Raw genomic sequence first — 15062 nt, forward strand, 5'->3', positions numbered from 1 at the left:
CTCCAGGCTCCCACCCCCAGGCAGAATGCCCCCCACCCCTTATCTCTGGCCCAGGAAAGCCAGAGTCCGGGTCTGTCTCCTGGAACCCACATTTTGAAATTATAAGAGTATCTCCCTCACAGGGCTTTTTGGTGGCTGAATGAGATGTGTACACAATGCTTGGCATCAAGTGTGGCACACAGCACCCAATAAATGAGCTCAAACTGTACTTGCTATTTATTTAGTACATCCCAGCAGTGCTATGATGGAGGCATGATCAGCACAACCGGCTTTGGGAATCCAACAGTTACGGAACTCAAGGGGGTCACCGTTTTCCAAAACACATGGAGGTTGCTTGCACGATAGTTTTCTTTATGAGCAAGTAAAAGAGACAGGAGATTCATAGTCAAAACTCTGTCTCCTTAAAGGGAGGCTTAGCCATTGATTATATACACAATTACACATTGATTTCAGTTGGCTGCACTTATTGGGTTGGGTTCCTGTCAAGCTCATTCTGTTTATAGCTTGCCTGCAAAATACTGTACTACATTTTAATGTTTAGCAATAGCATTTAGTAAGAATGGTCAAGACCTTGAGACCCTTGTCCTAGCTAACAATACAGTAAACTAACAATTTGGTGGTGGGGAAGGGATTTTTGAACTGGGTTTTGCCAGATGCATAGGAGTTTAAGGAATGGAATAATAGCACTAGGTCCAACAAGCAGCTTCTGACCAATCTCCATGTTAAGGGTCTCTGGTGGTATCAGATCTCAAAGGTGGGAAAGTGGTGAGGAAGGCTGGAAATTTTTGTTTAGGACGTACAGTCCAGATAAAAAGCAGAAATTCTGAAGTCTGGCCCCTTTGACAGGTGAAGAAACTGAGGTACAGAAAGTCCTTTTGGATTCTTGAACCAAAAAAAATCATTTTGAAAATCAGACACAAAAATGTGGAACTTTTCTCCAGGAAACAACCTTTGCCTAGTATTTTGCCTACGTCTTCTAGGGCCCTTGGATTTTAAATCCAAGTTCCAAGAGGCAGGTGAGTTTCCAAGGTCACCCTTGGAATTATCCTAGCTGGAGGGAGGAGGAGGTGGTTTGGGAGGCCCTGGAAGGGTCTCCTAGGTGAGACACGGACCTCTAGGTTTGGCTCTCTAGCAGGCCTTTCCAAATCCGGGCCCAACCTCAGAGCCACCGCCAACCTAACTTCTCTCCGAAAACTTAGTCCCCGCAGTGTCTTGCTCCATGAGTGCGGAGGCCCCCACCCCACGTTTCAGACCCCGCCCCGGCTTTATGCTACTTCGCATTTTTTAGTTCCTCATAGTTTACCCCGGAGCGCCAGACGCTCCCCTAGACCGAATAGCGGCCCCCCACCCTGTGAGCTTCGAGGTGCGAACGTGCCCTCCCCCAACTCCTTCTGCCCCCAACTTCCCTGGAGTGGCAGCTCTGGGAACTCAGTGGGGTCGGCCTCTCGACTTCGCGGTCCCGCTCCGGGTCCCCGGCGCGCGCGGAGTTCCGCGCATCTGCTCGAGGTGCCAGTCACCACGCGCGCCGGGTCGAAAGTAGGGGAAGCGCGGGCCATACGGCGGTTTTGGGGACCTGAGAGCAGAGATGGGGAAGCCGGGGCTGAAGAAGGGGGTTGGGGGGGAGGGGATTACTTTGTTTGCGGCCCAAAAGCTGGGGTCCAACCCCTTCCCCTCTCCAAGCTGCGCACGGGTTTGGCGAAAACCCGCGAGGGCGGGAAGGACACTTCATGGGACACACGTCGGACCCAGAACGTCCGGTGAGGGAGGAGCAGAGGGTGGTGGCTGTACCTGGTCTGCTTCCTCGGCCCTGCCCTCTGGAGAATGCGGCCCGAAAGCTTCGGGGAAGAGCGCCCCTCCACGCTTCCGGGCGCTGGGCGCCCAGCTCCCTGCTCAGCCCCTCACTAACTGTATGATGACCTTAGTTTGCTCATCTGTGAAGTGGGCACAAAAGCGGCCCCTTCCCTGTTGGGTGGAGGGGCATGCTCTACACTGGGAAGTCCCCACCTCTGCCCCTTGTTCCTGCTCAGAAGGTCAGCTGCCTCCCGTAGACTTACTACCAGCACTTCCCAGCCCCTGTGGCCCTCCCAGCCAGAATTCTCGGAGTCTCCTCCATAACTCCCCTCTCCCTTAAGGTCCTGTTGATTCCATCTCATTATCTTTGAGGTCCTTTTCTCTGCCCTCCTTCTAAGGGACACCTGCCCTGCCTTCTCTCCCACACCCTTTCTCTGGAGCCCCCACAGCCCTTGCTCGCTCCATTGAATGCTCATCTCTGCTCTTGTTCCTCCCACTGAAAGTTCTTCATAGGCTCTCCATCATCTTTGACCTACACATGGAAGCTCCATTACACAGCTTTGCACTCTTGTAACACTGGCCCGCTGGTCCCTGTCTCGTCTGTCACTCAGCTCCATGCCCTTCTTTGCCTCTGCTGTCACTGAAAACTCCCTGCCCCGCACCCTTCTCCCGGTTCACTCTCTCTCTGAGCTGTCAGGCCTCCTGTGAAATGCCTTCTCTGACTCTTCACCTGCTTCTGGGTCAGGGTTGGGACTTCCCTGGGCTCCTGTGGGTTCCAAGCACCTGTCCCACTGCTCCTGGTTCTCCTGAGTGCCCCATGGCCAAGGGCTTCTGCTGGGGTTGACTGCTTCCTGTCCGCAGCCTCTGAGGGACACCTTGCAGTTCTGGAGTGTCTGTGCTTGGCCAGGAGAGGAGCTGCTGCCCTTATCATGGCCCGGGGGCCCCTGGCTCTGCTCCTGCTGGCCTGGGTGGGCCTGGGTGGGCCTGGGTGGCCCTGTCATGCGTGATGGGTGTCCAGGGCCACTGGGATGGGGCCGTGGAGCCTGCAGGTCCTGGACATGTGCATAGGCATGGCAGCCCAGGCATCTCGCAGGGGTGCGTGGTGCCCAGGATTCTGGGAGGCCCTAGGGTGTGGAGGTTGAGTTGGGTTGTCCTTGGGTGGGAGAGAACCAGGCCCAGGGTACATCCAGCTGAGCAGGGACTCACCAGCCATGCCATGTGCTCCCTGAGGCCCAATGTGTATGGCTCCCGCTTCCATACCTGCTGCTGCCATGGCTGGAGGACGCTGCCTAGCAGGAACCATGTGTGAGTGCCGCTGAGTGCCATGTGTGTCATGTGTGAGTGCTGCTGCTGTGCGGAGGTGGAGGGGCAAGCAGAGAACCCTGGCCCAGCTCTCCTACCTGCTGGCAAGTCCAGTCCTGTTTACAGGTGATCTTCGCTGAGGATGTATGACTGAACCTGTCATGCATTTCTTGGGCTGAACCAAGAAATGGCACTTGGTGATGTCCTGAGGCTCCTAAGCCACCCTGCCCAGTTCATATGCTTGGCTTTACAACCTCCCTGTGTCTGTCTGCCTGTTTCTCTTTATCTTTTTCCCTCAGCCTCAGTTTCTCTTTTTCTCTCTCTCCGCGCCCACCTCTCTATCTGTCTTTGTCTCTCTGTCTTTTTCTTTCTCAGTCTGTTTCTTTCTCAGTCTGTCTTTCTTTCTTTCTTAGTCTCTGCGTCTATCTTTCTCTCTTTTTCTCAGTCTGTCTCTCTCTTATCTCCTTGTGTTTCTCTGTTTCTTTCACTCTGCCTCTCTATCTTTCCCTGGTCTGTCCCCCAGTTTCTAGAATTGGACTCCACCCCCTGGGAGAGTGCCCCCCTCAGCATCTCTGCCTCTGTTCTTGCCGCTCAGCAGTTCTGGCCCAAAGAGCACCTTTTCTGGTGGCCCCAGCAGAGCCCCAGAGTCTGGCACCAATAGGGAATGGCACAAGGTTTGGGTCCTGACCCCAACCCTCACCCTCTGCCCTGCTGGTCGCCTGCAGGCACACCTGTGGCGAGGGCATCTGCTCCCGACCCAACCTGTGCACCTGTGTGGACGGGAGGCTGGCCGCCAGCTATGGGGTGAGGCGAGGTGAGCAGCCTTGGCCCCTGGGACGAGGAAGGAGGTTAGAGGCTCCTGGAGGCCTCTGGGAGCTCCAGCTGGCTCTGCTGGAGGACCAGAGCTGGTCAGGCATGCTAAGTCCTGCTGCCCCACATGTGCATCCCTCCTCCCCACCCTTAGGGTCAGGGTGCAGTGAGAGTTGCTTGAATGGGGGCAGCTGCCAAGGGGAGTCCTGCCTGTGCCAAAGGGGCTACACGGTCACTGTGTGTGGGCAGCGTAAGTACCCTGCCTGCACACCTGGGCCAGGGGTCCCAGAAGGGGGGCTTTGCTGTCACCTGACCACTGCCCATGATCACTCTTTTGGGACCAGGAATTGGAGAGGACACCCTCATTGTCACAGTCTTATCCTTGGGTCTGGGCCAGATCATGGGAATTCCTGGGTCTGGAAGGGCTAGCCCGGGGCCCAGCTCCCTCTGCCACTGGGGAACCTCAAGCCACTCTCTCTTTCCCCTCCTTAACCATCTGCGACCGTGGCTGCCATAATGGGGGGCCACTGCATAGGTCCGAACTGCTGGGACTGTGTGTACAGCTTCATGGGGCCTCAGTGTGAGAAAGGTACCAAGCTAGGTCAGTGGGGAGGAAAGGAGACTTCCTGGCAGCCTCTGATACATGGCTAGGGCCTGGGAGGGTCCAGCTGGCCTCCATCCTTTCTCACTTGCTGCTGTGAAAGGCAGAGAAACTCTCTATTCTGTGGAAGGGAGTCAGAGAGGGCTTCCTGGAAGAAGGGACAAGTTGGCATTCATAAGATGTACAAGTGAATGATACCTTGGGCTGGGGTGCGTGGCCACATCTGTCGGGAGGCTGTTGCCAAAACTAAGACAGTGGAAACAGGGATGTTTTGTTAGAAGTTGAATATGGGAGTAAGAGGAGGGATAGAGGCAAACATAAACCCCACGTCTGCTCTGAAAACGGGCGGGGGAAGATAGTGCAACCAAGCAGATGGTTGAGGTCCTGGAGGAAGAGAAGAGAGGGCAATTTAAGGGCACAGATTAAAAATAGAGCCCATGGGAGGAGTAAGTGAACAGGAGGGTCCTGCTCTGGGGGTACGTAGGCTGACTTTTTCAACTGCAGGAGCCATCAGTGCCCAGTGTGGCCAGGGAGCCCAGGACAGCAAAGACAGGCAGGGCTCTCAAACTGACCTCACTGTGGGGCGGCATTGCTACTGGGGGAGGAGGCGCCTCTGTGGCTGAAGCTGAGTGGGAGAGGGTGTAGTGATGATTCGGAAACTGGAGAAGCTGGGGGGTTACCTGAGTTTGAGGGTGGGCTTTTGGGAACTGTATTTGATCAGAAATGGAGTTGGAATTCAGTGGGGAGGGGTGGGGGGAGAGGTCTGGGGTGGGTGGTGGACAGTGAGGGCCCAAGAGAGGCAGGGCTGTGCACCTGGCAAGGGCAAGTGGGGTTCCAGGGTTCTGGGTGAGTGAGCCAACACCTTGGGGATGATGTTTTGGCCTAGGGAGTCAGGGCTGGCAGGGGTCTCTGTGGAGCTCTTCCTCCAGCCTGGGAGGAGGCTGGCGGTGGCTTCTCCTTCTGGGAAGGCTTCTCTTGATCCAGTGCCAGCCACTTGATTGGAACCATGTGGAGGACAGAGCCAGGAGTCCCATCGGGGCCTGTGCACAGCGGTGGGGGGAGTGAGGGGACCACCTTCACCTGGGTGCAGTGGGCAGGGGTGTGGTGTTGGGATCCAGAGCATTTGGACAGACTCTGGGTCCCTCCCAAAGTCTGGGAGGTTTGGCAAGGCCAGATGTGCTCAGGGAGCAGACAGGCCCTCCAGCTAGACCTCCATGGGTCCCTGCCCAGGCCTGGAGGGAGGGTGCATTGTTGGGGGTCTCCAGTTATGCCCAAGCTTTGTGGGCTTAGAGGCCCTGGCTTCTCCCTTGGAGGTCAGTTGGGAATGCCTTGGGGAGAAAGGGCTTTGAAGGGTGAACAAGTAGCTCATCAGATAAGGAAGGGGAGCAGTATGATTGAAGACATGGTCAGGAAAAAGTCTGGTGTGCCCTGGCCCAGTTGCTCGATTGGAGCATCCCGATATGCCAAGGTTTTGGGGTCAGGACACATATAAAAATCAACCAAGGGCCCTGGCCTCTGTGGCTCAGTTGGTTGGAGTGTCAATCCATAAAACGAAAGGTCACGGGTTTGATTCCCAGTCAAACACCTTAGGGAACACACCTAAGTTGTGGTTTGGTCCCAAGATGTGCTTATAAGAGGCAATTGATTGATGTTTCTCACATCGATGTTTCTCTCCCTCTCTTTGTCCCTCCCTTCTCCTCTCTGTAAAATCAATAAGCACGTATTCGGGTGAGGATACATGCTTAAAAAAACCTACCAATGAATACATAAATAAGTGGAACAAATTGAAAACAAATTGATGTTTCTCTTCTTTCCTTTCTTTCTCTTAAAAAAATCAATAAATAAACTTAAAAAAAAAGCTTGGTGTGTTGATGGAGGGAGGCTGGGAAGTGGGTACATGGCCACTGCAGTGGCCCAGGTGAGAGAGGTAGCAGCCTGAGCTGGGGCTGTGGGATGGACATGCAGAAGGCTCTGGGTTGGGAGCAGCCCGAGGCCAGCTGCCAACCTCCATGTCCTGCAGACTACTGGATGGGGCCTTGCTTTGGCCAAGTGGACCCCAAGGGGTGCCAGCACCAGTTGACAGGCCTGGTCTGCACCAAGGCGTTCTGCTGTGCCACCGTGGGCTGTGCCTGGGCCTTCGATGTGAGCTCTACCCTGCACAGTCACACCCCTGTCACCATGGCTTTGTTCCCAATATCCATACGGGGGCCTGCCAAGGTGAGTAGGGGGTTAGCAAGTAGGGAAGGGGGTCCTGAGGGCCAGGGCTGAGTGGGAGTCCGTGCAGCCTTGGTCCCTTCCTCTGTCGGACCTCTCATCCCTTACCAATGTGGGTGAGTGCCAGGCTCTTGCAGGCCTGTGCTGGGGGGCAGCTGCATCAACACTGTGGGCTGCTTTGAGTGTCGCTGCCCACCTGGACATCAGCTCAGTGAGAACAGTGCAAAGTGCAAAGGTGGACAACAGGGAGGGGAGCCTGCACTGTGCTTTGGGCTGCTCAGGCTCCGACCGGTGTCTGTCCACACAGAAGTGAATGTGTGTCTCAGCGTGCCAGGCCTCTGTTCCAGGGGGGCCTGCGCCAACACAGCCGGGAGCTATGTGTGCACCTGTCTCCACGGTTTCATCAGCAGCCTGGATGGCACCTGCTGCCTGGTGAGCCAGGGTCTGAGGGGGCTAGAGGGCACAGGACAGGTAGGAGGCAAGCCACTTGCTCTCTGCTAGCCTCATGCTCTTCTAGCCCTCTGGTCTCTTATGTCCTTGTGTTTCGGACCCTGGATTCCATTCCCTCTGGGATTACAGCTCTCTAACCATCAGGCTCTGCTCTCTGGGCCTTAGTCAGCAAGCCCCACTGGCCCTCCACCTCTGTGCCATTTAGCTGTCTGGTCCCCTCTCTGGGCCTTTTCTCTCCCCTACCCCCCAAGCCCATCTGACCCTCTAATTTTCACCTCTATGCCCCTCTAGCCTCTATCTGTACCTCTTCTGTCCATTACTCTCTCTAGCTTGCTGTCTCTATGTCCCTCTTTCCACTCCCTCTTTCCACTCCTTTTTAAGAGCATCCCATCTCCCCCTGCACACTGAGATGGCGAGACGGAGGCCCAACGAGGGCTTTGCCCACACCCAGCTCTCCAGACCTCCCAGCCAGGATACCCACCCTCCTGTGCTCTTCCTCACCCAGACTGGCTAGGGCCCAGGGGCCCTTGGCCTCTCGCTCTGTCCTGCTGTCTTCATGAGCTGGTTGCTAGACCTTAGAGGCTGCTAGTGGCCAATAGGGTGAGCCAGGACTATGACACATGTAGTGGGGGATGGGCAGTCCTGGTCTAGGAAGGAGGGCAGGGCTTGGCAGTTCTGAAGCACCTCTAGGTCCCTCTGGCTAGGCTTCTACCGGGACTGGGAATGTTGTGTGTGGAGTTCTGCCAGTGTGCTGTGACCAACCATGACTGGCATGGATGATACATTGGGGCACATTCCGTAGACTTGGGGGGTTTCTCCCAGCTACCAAATAGCAGAGCCTAGATTTGACCCAAGGTCAGGTTGCCTCTGAACATGGGCCTGGGTTTCACTTGTGGTTCCAACTGCCACCTGAGCTGCTCACCTACTTCGTGACCATGGGCAGGTGACTTAACCTCTTTGTGCCCCAACCTCCTCATCTATAAAATGGGAGTCCTAGCAGCACCTACCACATGGAGTCGTGGAGAGGATGAAGTGCAGTCCATGCAGTGGTTTGCCCATGGCTGGATGCAGCGGGTGCTCAGCACAGATCGTGGAGACAGGAGAACAGTAAAACCAGGGCTGTGACCCCTTAGCAGGGCCTGACCACAGTGAGCGCTTAATAAGCAGAGGCAGCATTGCTTTTGTTAAAATTCTTGTGTTCTGTCTCTGCCTTCTCTAATTGTGTGGCAGCTGCTTGGTCAGAGCCCCTGAGGTTCGGGAATCTGGGTCCCCATCCCCCCTTCCTCGTTAGCAGCTGTATGAGTCTGTTGAATGAGTCTGTTGATCTGCCCTGCCTGGGCATGCCCAGCCCCCCTTGAGGGCCTGGCATGGTGCTGGGACTATAGAGTCCCCACTCCCACACCACCCCTGGGGGGTCCCCAGATGTTTGGGGTGTGGCAGGGGAGGTGGAAAGATTGCCTATTTTTTCAGCCTGGGACAGGTCAAGGACCCTCCCGGCTGTTTCCCCACTCTGGGCCACCTCCCAAGATTTGTGTGTGTTTTCCTCCCAAGATTTGCATGTTTTTATTTTTTTAAAGATTTTATTATTTTTTTAGAAGGGAAGGGGAAAGAGAGGGAAAGAGACATCAATGTGTGGTTGCCTCTAGCATAGGCCCCCATAGGGGACCTGGCCCAGAACCCAGGCATGTGCCCTGACTGGGAACTGAACTGGCGACCCTTTGGTTTGCTGGCCCATGCTTAATCCACTGAGCTACACCAGCCAGGGTGATTCGTGCATTTTTAGACCTAGAAATATTCTCTGTGAGCCAGAGCCCAAGAAATCTGAACACCAAGTAAAGCTTTCAGAGTCAAGGGCACAGTGGAAAATGGAAGAGTGTCGTGGTTCCTGCGTGGGGAGCCTCTGCCTCAGTTTCCCCAGGGGCTGCAGCTGCCAACTCATCACTCTGCTCCTTGGACCCCTCCACCAGTTCACAGCCTCTTGGGTTTTCCTGGGATGCCCGGGGTGGGCAGGTGGAGAGGCACAGCTCTAGATCCCACAGTCCCTGCTTGAAAGTCCAGCCAGACCTCCCATCAGGGTGGACATCCAAACCAAGGTCTTCATCAGTGTAGTTGGACACCTGTAGTGACCAGGAGCTTACTACCAGTGCTAGCTTTAGGGGTTGGAATGCTTTGGTTGACATGACCCCAGAATGACCTCCCTGCGGTAATGTGGAAATCTTGGTAGTGAGTTCCCCACTCAGTGAGGGTCAGCCCCCTGGCCAGAGGCAGCACACTTCACTTCTCATTCAAACGGTACTCCTCTGAGGTGAGGTGGGCACCCTGAGCACTTCCATTCCGTGGCTGCAGAAGCGGGAGTGCAAGGAGACCAAGAGACCAGTAGGCAGTGCTGGTGGAGCTGGGATTTGAATACAGGGCTGGGAACCGAGCCTCCCACATCCCACTGCAGACCACTGGACCGGCACCTGCTTCTTGGTTCTAACTGTAGGCCGCTGCACTCACAGGCAGTGCTGCGTGGAAATGGCAGGTGCTGGGCTGCTGGCCCAGTTTCCCAGATCTGTCCCTCTTGGGGCTCTGGTGAGTGGCCTGGGGGCTGCCTCCCACCATGTGGCCTAAAAAAGCCCACCTCCTTGCAGATGAGTTCTCGTGACTGTGTGCCCAGGGGCTCCCACTGGGCAGGGGCTACCCTTCTACCCTGGCTCCTTCCCTTGCCTCCCTGGCTTTGGATCCAGAAGTGCTGTGGGCCCTGGCTTTGGGCCAGCACAGCAGAACCGTCACAGCTCCACTCCAGTGGGCATGCGATTCCCAGCTTGGGCCTAGGAGATGCTGACATCAGTAAGGCCTGCAACTTGGGAGGAGGGGTCCAGGCGTCAGAGGAAAGGCCAGAGCTTTGGCATGGGCCGCTGGCCCAGGCAGGAGGGGTGCACTTACAGTGGACTGGAATGGGGCAGTTGGAAATCTGGGTCTCAATCAGTGTTGGGCCTTCTGCAGGGGTCCAGGGCTGGGGTGGGGGTCTGGGCTTCTCTGGGCCTAGGGTGGCAGTCTCAGCCAGGTGGGTTCAGAATCTGAGCACTGGCCCTAGGCTGACGTGGGAGAACCTGGGCACAGAACATCCCGGTCTCAGAGTGGGTGTTGGAACCTAGAGGCTGGGCCCAGGCTCAGGGAGCCAGCCCACACTCGAGGGCACCCCCCCCTGCCCCGCCAGCATCTCCACCTCAGGTACAGCCACCCTGAACCAGACCGTTGATGTCTGCTGGCACTTCACCAGCCTGTGTCCAAACGGCCACTGCCTGCCCACCCCTCCCAGCTACCGCTGCCAGTGTAACGTGGGCTACCTGAAGGACATCTGGGGGCAGTGCATCAGTGAGCCGTGGCAGGCTGGGGGGGCGCACCCTGTCTGGCTGGGGCTCAGGGTCCTCTGCCCACAGATGTGGATGACGGCTCCAGCAGCCCCCGCCACAATGGAGACTGCATCAACACCCCCGGTTCTTATGACTGCTGGTGCCACGAGGGTTTTCAGGCCACACGCTCCAAGCAGGCCTGCATGGGTACAACCCCCTATTTGAGAGTGGGGCAACAAAGGGGTGCTGCCCAGGTGTAGCCAGCATCTGTGGCCTGAATGAGTATGAGTGGAGCCACCTGCTGATGTCTGCCTCCCTACCTCCAGATGTAGACAGATGCGTTGTCAGCAGTGGCCTCTGTCCCCACGGCCGCTGTGTCAACACAGAAGGCAGCTTCCAGTGTGTCTGCAATGCAAGCTTCGAGCACAGCCCTGGTGGCAAGAACTGTGTGGATGACTTGAGGGTGGGCCCCTCAAGCTGCCTTTTAGAGCCATGTCACATATTTATTCCTGCTGCATCGCCCACCTCCTCCCTGTGACGGATCCTCTGTTCACCTCCCTGAACCCTGCTAGCCTGCTTGAGAGCCTTTCTGTCTCTGTCCACTCCGACTCACTCCTCATTACCTCCTTTTTGAACTCTCTCCAGAATTCTAGGAAGGGCTATCTGACCCTGGGTCCAAAGCCCATCATCCTCTCTCCTGTCCCATGATGGCCCCAGAGTCTGGCCTGGGATCAGGACAGTGGAGAGTGCTCCGCCCTCAGGTTGCCTGGCAGGAGGGGGTGCCATCCAAGCTTTAGCCAGCAGAGTTGGTGGATACCACTGAGACCCCTTATATTCTCAAGGAGACCTGCCTTTAAAATTTTCTCTCGTCAGAAAGGATTTTCTCCTTTCGGCATTCATTCATTGAAAAAAAAACTTTTTAGCATCTTTATTGATATATCACCCCCGCACCATAAAAGTAACCATTTAAAGCATGCAGTTTAATGATTTTTAGTGCAGTCAGAGTTGTACGAGTGTCACTGTCCTCTAAGTTTACACCTCTGTCACCTTGTCTCCATAGTAGGCATCCCGGTGTCCTCACTGCCTGCCCCAGCCCCCAGCACTAGGCTACTCCACTCGGTCTCCGGATGTGCATGTTCTGGACATTTGTATAAATGGAATCACATGCTCTGTGGCCTTCTGTGTCTGGCTCCTTCACATCACATTTCCAAGGTTCACCCACGTTGTCGTGAGTGTCAGTGCTTCCCTTTGTTCGTGATGATGTGATGTTCCGGGGTGTGAAAGGACCGTGTTGTCTAGAAGTCCAAGCTAGAAGTCCAAGACCCTTCCGTCAGTCGAGGGGCACTGGGGCGATGCCTGCTTTGTGCAGTTGTGGATGGAGCTGCTGTGATCATTCGTGCCCACGTTGGTGTGGGCCTTTAGTTACTGTATGCATTTCTTTTTCTTTTTTCTCGGTGCAGTCCTTCGTCACTCAAAATTGGTGCTTTGGCCAGCAACTCGTTACTGCACCTACCACCTTCCTTTAAATTAGACTATTTCCTTATTCACTGGCTTTTCCCCTGTTCTTCCTTTTTTAAAACATTAAGGTGAGATTCACACAACATAAATTTGATCACTCATAAGTGGACAATGCAGTGGCACCTGGTACATTCCCAGTGTCGGGCAACCACCACCTCATTCGTTCAAAAATGTTTGTAGTAAAATGTACATAGTGTATAAAACCTACCATTTTAACCTACCGTGTTTAGGTGAACAGTTTGGTGGCATTTAGTACATTCCCACTGTACAACCACCACTCACATACTCAATTATGTTGGCATTGTTTTTATTGTGGCAAAATACATGTAGCATAAAATTTATTTTAACCCTTTTTAAAGGAATAATTTTGTGGCATTTAGTGTTGTTCAGCCACCACCTCACTTGCTCCACTTAGAACACATATGTTTGGAGCACCTACTGTGCACCTGGACCAAAGATACAGACATGGGCACATGGCCCCAGGTGTGGCCCAGCAGGGGCTCATGTTCCAACAGACAAGCTGATAGGCACACAGATACAGCCAGCCAGACAGATCTTGTCTGATCAGGCTCCCCTGCCTCGGGGAGGGTGTCTGGGGGCTCAGCTGCAGCCTTGGCCTGGAGAAGTGAGCCAGAGAGGCTGGTCTACAAGCTGCAGTGGCCCAGCGAGGGTCTGGTGCCCAGCCCAGCCTGCTGGGACTCAGCTGATTCTGGTGTCCCCAGATCAAAATGAACGTGCTGCTACCTCCATGTGTGCTAATGGCATGTGCCCCAATGAGGATGGTAGCTTCACGTGTCTCTGCAAACCCAGCTTCCTGCTGGCGCCTGGTGGCCACTACAGTGAGGATGAGTGTGGAGGCTAAACCTGAGGCAATGGGGAGAGGGGGAAGGGCCGGCAGCAGGGCTCTGGGACCCTTTGCAGTGTCCCCACACCCCTGCAGACATTGACAAGTGTCAGACCTCTGGCATCTGCGTGAATGGCCACTGCACCAACATCGAGGGCTCCTTCTGCTGTCACTGCCTGTGGGGGCTGGTGGCGGGCGCCAGTGACAGTGTATATGTGGACACCTCTAGGCACAGCACATGCTATGAGGCCCTCAACAATGGCTCCTGTGCCCGCCCTTTACCACGTGCCATGACCAAACTGAGTGCTGCGGTGCCAGGCCAGACCATGGGTTTGGGGAGCCTTGCCAGCTGTGTCCTGCCAGGAACTCCAGTGAGCTGCCTGTGTCACCTGCTTTCCATAGTCCCGAGCTCCCTGCAGCCCTTGTTTTCAGTTCATCACCCCGTGGGTAGGAGGGGACCCGGGTCATGGCTTCCATGAGCTGGGGGCATCTCTCCACTGGGGTTCTTTTCAAGACACTGCAGGGAATTGCCTTCCCCATTGGGAGGCATCGTAGTGCCAGACTCTTGCTCATCATGTAGGGACCACATCCTGGGGTGTGGCTCACACTGGGCAATGGCTCCTGGCCCCTGTCCCCCTGTCCTGCCCCCAGCTGAGTTCCAGGCCCTGTTTAGCAGTGGTCTCGGCAAGACCTCTGACGGCAGAGGTGAGTGGGGATGGGTGTTGGGGCGCGCAGGGTTGTAATGGAGCATGGCAGCAGTTTGTGGTAACTAAGTACCTCAGGCTGGGAGCTTCAACACCTAAAATTTACCGTTTCTTGGTTCCGGAGGCTAGAAGTCCAAGACCAAGGTGTTAGGAGGAGGTGTCTCCTTCTGAGGCTGGGGAGAGCCTATCCCTTGCTTCTCTCCTGGCCTTGGGTGGTTTGCTGGCACTCTTTGTTTCCTCAGCTTGTGTCTGCAGAGCATTGCCCCACCCCCGCCTCCGTCTTCACAGGGCGTCCTTCCTCTGTGCCTGTCTGTGTCCTAGTTCTCCCTTTTAAAGGACCTAATCACACTGAAATGACTTGGAGATCTACCCTAATGACCTTGTTTTAACTAAATTAGCTCTGTAAGGACCCCATTCCCCAATAAGGTCACACATGGAGGTCCTGGGATCAGGACTCCAGCATGTGAATTTTGAGGCACACACCTCAGCCCAGAGCAGAAAGAGGTGGCAGACACGAAGCTGTGGTTCCTCCCATATCCCTGTGTCCCCGCCCTGGAAGGACCCGTGGCTGGTCTCCTGTGACCAGCAGCTCTCAGCCCAAAGTGCTGTGTTTGTGCAGTTGTGTGTGTCTCTGTTCATCTGTTTGCTGACCAGACACAGACAGGAAGAGAGGGTGATAAAGAAACGGTCTGAGCAGAAATGAAAGGACCTGGGAGACAGTCGAGTTTTCTATGCACTGCTGGGCCACTGGGGCTGGACAGAAGTCCTGCCCCTGCTTATCCCCTCCCCCCACACCCAGATGCCTAGGTACAAATCCCAGCACTATTATTTACTGATTGAGTAGCCTTGGGACAGTCATTTATCTTCCCTGTGCCTCAGTTTTCTTGTCTGTAAAGTGGGGATAGTAACAGGACCCATTTTAGGAGTGTTGCAAGGATCAAATGCATGAATGCCCTTGGCACAAACTAGTAAGGACCCCACACTCTTACATTTATGATGTTTTTACTTTTATTGTGTTGCAGCTGTATAAAGTCTGTTCCATGGGTTCTGCACTGGGGACAATTTTGCCCTCCAGGGGATATTTGGCAAAGTCTGGGGAAATATTGGGGTGGGTGCCTCTGACATTTCACAGGTGGAGGCCAGGCTGGTGCTCAGCCCCCTACAATAACGTGCAGGACAGCCCCCACAGCAAACTGCCCACCTGGCGATATCTGCAGGGCTGGGAAACCCTGGTTTTGAGGGCAATAAAGCAGGGTGTAGACTGGAGCTCTGGGCCCAGGGGACCTGGTTTCTGGAGGCTGTGGTGACACGGTCCTCTTGCTATAGACATCAACGAGTATGCCCTTGACCCTGATGTCTGTGCCAATGGCGAGTGTGAGAACCTGCAGGGCAGCTACCCGTGCACCTGCCACCTGTGCTATGAGGCAGGCATGACCAGCAGGGAGTGGGCTGGTGAGCGGGCCGTGGCCGGTGGGCAGGCCTCCTCACAG

General features: G+C 55.2%; 1 protein-coding gene across 1 annotated transcript in view; it reads left to right on the top strand.

Annotated features, from left to right (window-relative positions):
* Positions 1 to 2720: 2720 nt before the first annotated feature.
* FBN3 (fibrillin 3) overlaps positions 2721 to 15062 on the top strand; it is a 44665-nt gene continuing 32323 nt past the window's right edge. The window contains 24 exon segments of the mRNA XM_037056553.1: positions 2721 to 2753; positions 2756 to 2886; positions 3022 to 3108; positions 3813 to 3907; positions 4058 to 4153; positions 4372 to 4421; positions 4423 to 4492; positions 6525 to 6635; positions 6638 to 6721; positions 6829 to 6861; positions 6864 to 6953; positions 9654 to 9683; positions 9686 to 9742; positions 9802 to 9839; positions 9842 to 9961; positions 9964 to 10000; positions 10385 to 10528; positions 10594 to 10713; positions 10833 to 10954; positions 12728 to 12881; positions 12965 to 13165; positions 13168 to 13239; positions 13520 to 13573; positions 14899 to 15024. Of these exon segments, the coding sequence (XP_036912448.1) occupies positions 2721 to 2753; positions 2756 to 2886; positions 3022 to 3108; positions 3813 to 3907; positions 4058 to 4153; positions 4372 to 4421; positions 4423 to 4492; positions 6525 to 6635; positions 6638 to 6721; positions 6829 to 6861; positions 6864 to 6953; positions 9654 to 9683; positions 9686 to 9742; positions 9802 to 9839; positions 9842 to 9961; positions 9964 to 10000; positions 10385 to 10528; positions 10594 to 10713; positions 10833 to 10954; positions 12728 to 12881; positions 12965 to 13165; positions 13168 to 13239; positions 13520 to 13573; positions 14899 to 15024 (2155 nt within the window).

This window comes from Sturnira hondurensis, unplaced genomic scaffold (assembly GCF_014824575.4).
Source record: "Sturnira hondurensis isolate 20B ecotype Veracruz unplaced genomic scaffold, ASM1482457v3 Scaffold0009087, whole genome shotgun sequence".
NCBI classification, from domain to species: Eukaryota; Metazoa; Chordata; class Mammalia; order Chiroptera; family Phyllostomidae; genus Sturnira; species Sturnira hondurensis.